Source organism: Erinaceus europaeus, chromosome 4, assembly GCF_950295315.1.
Source record: "Erinaceus europaeus chromosome 4, mEriEur2.1, whole genome shotgun sequence".
Classification (NCBI taxonomy): Eukaryota; Metazoa; Chordata; class Mammalia; order Eulipotyphla; family Erinaceidae; genus Erinaceus; species Erinaceus europaeus.
In genome coordinates, this window is record NC_080165.1 from 99,616,259 (window position 1) to 99,625,753 (window position 9,495).

At 39.2% G+C, this 9,495-nt stretch overlaps 1 protein-coding gene across 1 annotated transcript in view; it reads left to right on the forward strand.

The window, feature by feature from the left end:
- CD163 (CD163 molecule) overlaps positions 1 to 8,948 on the forward strand; it is a 30,548-nt gene extending 21,600 nt beyond the window's left edge. The window contains exons 14-17 of the mRNA XM_060190121.1: positions 73 to 180; positions 3,790 to 3,876; positions 5,136 to 5,189; positions 8,866 to 8,948. Coding sequence (XP_060046104.1) covers positions 73 to 180; positions 3,790 to 3,876; positions 5,136 to 5,158 — 218 coding nt within the window. The 3' untranslated portion in view covers positions 5,159 to 5,189; positions 8,866 to 8,948. The remainder of the gene's footprint in view (positions 1 to 72; positions 181 to 3,789; positions 3,877 to 5,135; positions 5,190 to 8,865) is intronic.
- The last annotated feature ends 547 nt before the right edge of the window (positions 8,949 to 9,495 follow it).

The window sequence follows — 9,495 nt, forward strand, 5'->3', positions numbered from 1 at the left end:
TCTGATGTAAAGAGTAGGTGGCTGGGCCATTGAGCTAAGACATCATCATCTGTGATATCTGCTTGTGCTTAGGTCACTCAACCGCTATCGGACTGGGGGTCTTTGGCATCATTCTGCTAGCCTGTCTCAACACACTCCTCCTATGGACTCTGAAACGAAGACAGAGACAGCGTCTTACAGGTCTGAGTCAAATTATAGTCTTGCTGCAGCAGGTTCAAGAATCAGAGCCAGGTGATGAAGTCAACAAGAAAGAATTCTCTTTCTTAAAGAATTCTGGGCCATGAACCAAGGGAAGGTACAATTTCTATAGGGGGCTGCAGGGCTGAGAGCAGAAAGTATTCTCACAGAAGCAGAGGCTGCAAGGTCAAAGAAGGTGGGGCTTATACCCATTGCTCAGCATCTGATTAATCGCCTTAGTTACTGCTATCTTTTCCTGCATAGCTATGTCTGGGGAAAGGTTAGCCTCAGGACTTAAAAGTTTTATAACCTATCAGGACAGAATGTGCCACTCAGGGCAGGAGGGAGGCAGGGTTAGGGAGGTGGTGGGGGTGGGGTGGACCTTCCTCAAGGCCTCCTGTTATCTGGGGGCTTCTCTCCTTCCTACAGTTTGGCTAGTTAACTCTTTCTTTGCCTTTGCATTCCCTCTTTTTCTTTTCCACTTCATTCCCCTTTTTTCATATCCTAATGATATCTACTAAGAACTATTTCACTTTAGAATGTTTCTAAAACTTCCAAATTGATTTATCTCAAAGTTTTCTTTAATTTTACTAGGCTTTTGGTCATCCTTATTTCACTTATCTGGTGGGGGTCACTCTTTGGTTTTTAATGGTTGGAGGGGCTGCTATATGGGACCTCAAGTGGTCAATGACATAAGACTTTGAGGGCACATTAAACTCAGAGTAGGGCTGGGGGTAATAAACCTACTCACAGCATGTTAGTCTACTGTAGTGTTTGGCTAAAGTAGCTTTAAGGGTCCTATTTGCATGTTCAATTTTCCCTGAATAATGCCATCACCTGGTATAGCACTTTGACTCTGAGATTCTGTCCAAGGTTGAGCTCATCTTCTTCTTTAACCAAAAGTGCAGTGGCAGCTGAGGCCCATAGGCAAGGGGCCATCCAGACATAACCAGGTCTAAGCACCTGGGCAAGTAAAGTATAGGACCCTGTCATGGACCAATGGTTTGGGTCAGCACTCTCAGGGCAGTGTGTCCTTTCTCGTGGGTGAATAAGTGGAAGTCGCTCAGGTAATGTCTGGGAGTCTTAGGGTTGGGACACTAACCAGCAACCTCTTTATCTCCTGAAAGACTTCTTCTTCAGGCATTCCCCATCTGACAGGGCCTGTTCCTGAGTCAGCTGCTTCCTCATATAGAGATCTGACAATCATGGAGAACCCTGGAATCTATATTTGGCAGAACCTGGCAGCACTTAGAAACTCTCTCCTCTCTCACTTCTTCTCCGTTCCCAAGGCTCGGTGCCTTCTTACAGTCACAAAATCTGAATACTTTACTTCTGGTTGATGCATTTTGGGCTTCTCCTAGGATACCTGGTGCCAGCCTATATTAACAGGGACAGCAGCTCCTTGTTCTTGTTTCTCGCTTTTGTCATGGATTGATAAAGAACAGGCCACCAAGACCCTATTCTGTCTCTTCTTACTCTGGCAAAACTGAATCTAGGGCGTAGGACTCCTGGCAAATACTAACCATGAATCTGCAGGGAAACTGAGCTTTTTCACTATATCATATATTCGAGGGACCAAAAACAGATCTGGAGTGCCCCTCATGTGGCCCTCCATGTCAGAGGAGGGACAATCACTCAAAAACTAACAAACTGCACTCTGGCCTGCTTGGCCTTCAGCTCAGCTGCCACCAGCTTAAAATGTTCTGACCACACTACTTCTTTCCTCTGTTCAGCATTGCATGCTAAGAATACAGCTTCAAAGTTAACCCTTCCAGCTGTTGCAAGGCAGATGGCTTCAAGTCTTAAAAATACACTTTTAGAAAATCAAGCCAGTCTTAAAGGATTAAACAAAACAAACATACAAGCATGTAGCTAATTGTTATAATAAACCCTTTTGAAATACCTGATCATCCAATTAAGAGCTGTAGGCTTTGGTTCTGAGGAACCCACATTATCCTTTCCTGTGTATCCCTCCCTGTAATGGGACTTGGTCAGAACCAAGTACAATCAGACGCCAGCCTGACCACACCTCTCAAGAGGATGTTAAGGGGTGTCTTGGTGAAGGAGTACCTGTATAAACCCCAGGCTCAATCGCCCCTGAAGGGCTGAATCTCCATTATGCCATATAGCTATCCCACGGAACCGCAGGTGAAGGCCCACCCAAGCTCCACAACTAGAATCTGGGGAGCCACAAAGCATTCACTCTCACACACTCCACCATCATACAAGAGGTTAAAACTTTCTAAATGCTGCTTTCTCTCTCCCTAACTCCCCCACTCCCTCAGTGTCTCTCTACTACATCAAATAATAAAAAAGGAAAAGGAGAAGGGAAAAAATAGCCACCAGATGTAGTAGATTTGTCATGTAAGTACTAAATCCCAGCAATACCCTGTTGGGGGAAAAATAAGTATTATGCAGTATAAGCAGGACTGATTCATTTCTTTTTTTATATTTATTTTTCCTTGATTGGGGGGATTAGTGGCTTATAGTTGACAGTAGTTAGTCCATGTGTGACATTTCCGTTTTCTGCATGACACTCTAGCCCCCACTAGGTCCTCCTCTGCTGTTGTGTTCTAGGACCTGAACACCCCACCCCACCCCCACCCCAGAGTCCTTTACTCTGGTGCAGTACACCAAAGGACTGATTAATTTCTAACACTAGAGTGTCCTTTAGAATAAAATGGTAATTTACTTTCATATAAATTCAGTTAATACTAATAACTAGTATTTTTTAATATCAGAATTCTAGACCTATAGCACAAACATAACAAATTTCTTGTGGACTGGTTGGTGGTGTACCTGGTTGAGCACACATGTTACAAAGCACAAGGACCCAGGTTCAAGCCCCCGGTCCCCACCTGCAGGGGGAAAGCATCATAAGCAGTGAAGCAGGGCTGCAGGTGTCTCTGTCTCTCTCTCCCTCTCTATTATCCACTTCCTTCTCCATTACTGGCTGTCTCTGTCAAATAAATAAAAATAAAGATAATGAAAATTTTAATTCTTGCAACTGTACCCATTGTTCTATTAACACTATATAAATATTTTTCAAATTAGGTCAAGGGAAAAAAAGCATTAAGAATAGCTATCCACAAGGCTTAAATAACTTAGAAAGTTAATTCTTACTAGCCTATTTAATATTTACAAAGGTTTTATTTACTCTGAATTTTTAACAAAACTGATGAATTTTATAAGATAGAATTTATAAAACAAAACAAAGTCCTGTTTGGTAACAATCCTTATGTGGCAAGTTGCCCAGAGACCACACTGTTGACAAGGATATCTTTTAGAAATAGTTGAGGTAAACAGCTTTTAAAATATAAATTAAGGGGGAAAGGATATATTTTTAAAGACATTTTTGGCTGATAATTTGTTTATTAGAGCTCTCTTTTAAACATTAGTGAATTAGAGAAGCTTGTCAATTGTCTTGGGGAGAAGAAACTGGTTTATTGTGTAATGACTATATAGGAGTTTAGTCTCATCCTGTGTTTATGTGTGGGACACTGTCAGGGAGAAGCTTACTGAAGAAATAGAATGGAAACAGATACATAAGAGGGGCAGGGGTGAAGCACTATGTCCTGCTGCTACTTGCTAACCTGAAGCCTCTGTTGCCAGTTTTCACAGGAGGAAAGAACTCTATTCAATATCGGGAAATGAATTCTACTCTGATGGCTGATGATCTGGATCCGCTGAGCCCCTCAGGTCTGTGGGGATCTGAGGGTGCTCAACCATGGGGTTCAGACTAACACACAGTTTAGTCTGCAGAGCTGTGAAATGAAAAATCTGACAGGATGCCTTTGATGCATGATGTTAGGGAGAAATTGAGCCGAAAATTACCCATAGAGAGCATAGGGACTGGGCTGGTTGGTAGTGCATCCAGTTTAGTGTACACAATTCCATGCACAAGGACTCAGGTTTGAGCCCCTGCTCCCCCTACCTGTTTACGCTTTGCAAGAGGTGAAGCAAGTCTGCAGGTGTCTATTTTTCTCTTTCCCTATCTCCTCCTCCCCTCTCAACTTCTCCCGGGTGCGGGGGGGGCGGGGGGAGAAAGAGAGAGAACATAATAACTGCAACAGCAGGAATATCTCTGGTTAGGAGAGCTGTTTCTGGGGCTGGGGAGGCAGCATTAATAGTTCCACAAAAGACAATCATGCCTGAGACTCCAAGGTCCCAGGTTTGATCCCCAACACCACCATAAACCAAAGCTGAGTAATATTCTGTGTTTTCTCTCTGTGTGTATGTCTTCCTCTCTGTATTTCTCTCATTAAAATAAAATAAACTATTTTTAGAGAGAGAGAGCTATTTCTGACAGAGGTACAAAGAACTCAGTAGCAGAATAAGTTTGCCTCACTTTCATTAAAGTAGAAATTAATTTCCTAAAATGTATATTAATTTAATCTATCACATGCTCTTATATTCCATTCCTGCTCCCATATTTCCCTTTTTCTAACTTGACATTTATGATATTTTTATAAAAAGCCTGAAATTTTAAACTTTCATTATCCTGACAGAACTTGCCCTTTTCTCTCTTTGTTCTCTGACTTCTGTTTAGCACCATTGCACAAATTCTGCTTCTGGGTACTTTAAGGACTATTTCAAAGCTCATTTATTTCATGAAGGTTGCATACCTTTTTAACAGTCCTCATGTTTTGAGAAGGTCCAGTCTCACTGGTTAAATTCAAGAGATTTTGCATTTGCTGTGGTCATCTAAAATTTAGACAAACATAAAAGAAGTTTAATACATATATATATATATATAAAGGAAACTCCTGGTACCTCTTGTCTCTCTTCTGCTAGTTATCCTAATTATGGAATGCTCTGAAATGTTCAGAGAGTTTCTGCAGTATGTGGTGATGAAGGCTTGCCATACTCCTTTCAGTGAACTGCAATGAGTCAGATGGTTTTTAAGCTGCCAGACTAATTCTTGTATCTTAATGTCTTTTTATTTTTGAATGCAAAAGGTGGCTGTTCTGAAACACACTGAAAACAAAAATGGAAACATAGACTCCAGTGAGGTGAGTGAATTCATTATTGTACAAAATTGGTACACTCATTTGAAACATTAAAATTCCCCTAATGTTAAAAAGAAAGAGCCCATATATACATAGATCACCATATATGCTTGTATATGTTTATTTATGGTGTGTATTTAACTAAGAGTTGGATAAGAGTGTATTTATGAAAAATAGTTGTTTGCTTTAAATATGGACATACATATGTATTCACTAACAAAGCTGTGTCTCTCTGTCTCTCTCCCTTTCTAACTCCCTTGCCCCTCTCAATTTCTCTATCCAATAATATATACATAATATTTTAAAAATAAATAAATAAAATAAGTAGAAGTGTAACACACTTGGGTAACAGTAAAAACATTTTCCCTTTTTCCAATTTTTCTTTATTGGTGGGGATTAATGGTTTACAGTTGACAGTAAAATACAGTAGTGTATACATGTGTAACATTTCTCAGTTTTCCACATAACAGTCTACCCAGCCCAGGTCCTCCTCTGCCATCATGCTCCAGGACCTGAATACCCCACCCCCACCTCAGAGTCCCTTACTTTGGTGCAATATGCCAACTCCAGAACATTTTCATTCAGAAAGCTATTTGTGATGATAGGAAGTATCTTGAGCTCTGAGATATAGAAACAAAAGTTATTGCTAGCAAAGATGTGAATGTTTCATGAATGATCTGTTAATCTAGATTTGGGACTACAGAAAGGTTATGTGGAGAGAGGGAAAGAGAGGAGAATCTTACCTGAAAAGGCTAAGGTTGTCCATTTTAATGAATGGTTTTTTTTTTTAATATTTATTTTATTTTATTTATTCCCTTTTGTTGCCCTTGTTGTTTTTATTGTTGTAGTTATTATTGTTGTTGTCGTTGTTGGATAGGACAGAGAGAAATGGAGAGAGGAGGGGAAGACAGGGAGGAGGAGAGAAAGATAGACACCTGCAGACCTGCTTCACCGCCTGTGGAGCGACTCCCCTGCAGGTGGGGAACCGGGGTTCGAACCGGGATCCTTAGGCCGGTCCTTGTGCTTTGCGCCACCTGCGCTTAACCCACTGCGCTACAGCCTGACTCCCTTAATGAATGGTTTTATCTGCTGAATTTCATGCTCACATTTTATTTTAACAATTGGGAAGGTGGAGGGTTTTGAAAGATTAAGCTGGGAGAAGGTCTGATTGGACTTATAGTTCATATTTTGACTTTATGAGGAAAGTTTGAGAAAAAAATAACAAGGCAAGACATTTGTTGTCATACATTTAAAGAAAAGATGGTGGGCTGAGGAGATAGCATGATGATTATGCAAAAGACTTTCATACCTGAGGCTCCATGGTTCCATGTTCAATCCCCAATACCACCATCAGTCAGAATTGAACAGAACTCTCTCTTTTTATGTCTTTCTTTCTGTACCTCTCTTTCATTAAAAAATAAAGCATTTAAAAATATGGAATGAAAATAACTGGGAAAAAAAGATGGAGGAGACAGAGAGTTGGCTCATGAGGTATGGTGTCTGCTTTGTCGTGCTTGCAACCCAGGTTCATGCCCTTTCACCACATAGAAGGTACCATGGCAGGGAAGGAAACTTCTATACTGTGATATCTCTCTTTATCAGTCTCTGTCTCTGTCTATATCATCTATCTATCTGTCTATCTATCTATCATCATCTATCATCTATCTGAATAAATGAATGAAATAGTGGCCTGAGTAATAAAAGCATGCATGTAGAAGACACTGGCTGCAAAAATAAAAGAAAAATTAAATATTAGACAAGAAAAGAAAGGTGCTGAAGAGATAGCATAATGGTTATGCAAACAAACAAACAAACTAACTAACTAACAAAAAACCTTTAATGCCTGAAGCTCTGAGGTCTCAGGTTCAGTCCCCAGCACCAAACATAAGCCAGAGCTGAGCAGTATTCTGGTATTTCTCTTTGCATCTTCTTTTCTGTATTTCTCTCAATCACTAAAATAAAATAAATAAAATATTTAAAAATATATCTTTTAAAGAAAAAAAGGTAAAAATACGTGATATGAGCTACATACTTGATACATTTTCGATTTAAAAAATTTGAGAGGACTGTAAACTTAGAAATTATATATATGTGTGTGTGTGTGTGTGTGTATATATATATATATATATATATATATATATATATAGTTTTGTAGAAATATCTAGTATTTAGATGTGACATTAGAAATATATTGTGAGCAAAATGTAAAATCGGAATGCTTAGGGCCAGGTGGTGATTCACCTAGTAAGGCACTCCTGTTACCATGAATGTGGACCCAAGTTCAATCCCCAGTTTCCATCTGCAAGAATGAAGCTTCACTAGTGGTGAAGCAGTGCTTCAGGTATCTCTTTTCCTGCTTCTCCCACTCTCTATTTCTCTTTATCTCTATCATACAAGAAAAGAATAATAAACCAAAAAATGGCCATTAGGAGTAGTGGAATTGCCATGTAGACACAGAGCCCCAGCAATAACTGGTGGCAAAGAAAAATAATTGAAATCTTAAAAGTATTATTATTATATATCCATATACATGATGCTCATATAATCTATATGTAGCATGAAAATTATTATTTATACAAATTATACATATGTCTACATATAACCAACTGCTAAGACAAGGACAAGCTAAGCATTCACTTTACATCATTTTTAGTAGAGGCAAAGAGCTGGAAATAAAGTGAATCTCTGAAATACTTTATGGTAGAGCCAATTATAAAAGGAAATATTACCCCCAAAAGTCAATAGTATAGCTCCTTTAAATTATAAATGTAGATATATATATATATGAACAGTGTTCAGATTCTAGCACTGGACTAGCTAAACAGCTCACTTGGATAGTGCACTGCTTTGCCATATGTGAAACCCAAATTCAAGTCTAACCCCACCATCACCACCTCAATGAAGGAAGCTTTGGTGCTGTGGTATCTTTCTTTATCTCTCTCTTTCCAGCTCTTCTTCTCCATTTTAAAAAAGCTAGCACCACTGTAAACTGAGAAAGACTATGAGTGATTTGGTTTATTATTTCAAATATATGAATATTTGTAACAAAAAGCTATTGAATAGGGGCCAGGAGGTGGCTCACCTGGTTGAGCACACATGTTACAATGAGCAAGGACCCAGGTTCAAGTCCCCAGACCCACCTGCAAGGATAAAGCTTCACAAGTGGTGAAGCAGTGCTGCAGGTGTCTCTCTGTCTCTTATTCTCTCTATCCCATCATTCCCTCTCAATTTCTGGCTGTCCCTATCAAATAAATAAATAAATATAATAAAAAATTTTTTTAAAGCTATTGAACAATTTTACTCTTTGAGAGTAATAATTAGCACTTCAGCATCACATGGGGATGCCTTTTAAATTTGTCATTTTAGGGCAGCACTAGAGTTTTATGAGATAAAAAGCATTCTTGTGCCCCTGGAAGTTGAAAACTCATTGCACTGAATCTTTCTGTTCAGTAAAACTACATTCTTTTTAGTGCTGTGAGTGCATGTCATAAAGTAATATGCAGTATAATGTGTTATACTATAGTTATTAAATATAATTATGTATCAATATGCAGTATATATTATATAACCACTCTTGTGTAATAATAAATTATAATATAATTACACTATAATGTAATTCTCTAAATGTGTAAGTAGAATTGAAAATAACATTTTCCCTATATTTACATCCTGATTTCAGCCTTGGAGATACCTTGATGAAGACCTGGACCATTAAATAGAACAAGAATCCCTCTCACCCCCTGAAGATTACAGACCTTTGTCTCCTAGTACCCAAAAACCACTGCTAAATTTATAAAAAATTTGTTGTTAAAATTCGGCGGCTCTAGCTGGGCGGGCTAGCTTCACGGGCGGGTAACAGAGACGCGGAGACAACGGCTGGGCAGGGAAGCTGTATTTCTTTATTCAGGAACAACGATTCATAAACTAAACCAAACTAATCACCAAACAGAACTCTGCTGTCTCTTTGCGGCGGCGCAAGCACTCTCTCCAACTCCGGAACTCTCCAACTCCCAGAACTCTCGAACTCTGGAACCCTTCAACTCTCCAACTGTGGAACTCTCTAACTCAGGCGGGGTTCCTAGGGGCAGGGCCAAGCGGCCCGTGAAACTAACTGGACTGATCCAATTCTCTTGGCGGGGGAGAACTACCCAATGTAAAGCATACAACAAAAATTAAAATGGTTAATGTAACTACTAAAAGTAGCATATAAGAGTTTCAAGGGGATTAAATAAAAATAAATAGAGTTTTCAACAATCTGTTGTTGACTTTGTGACTTTTTTTTTTACTTTATTGGTTGGGGTTCTAGTAC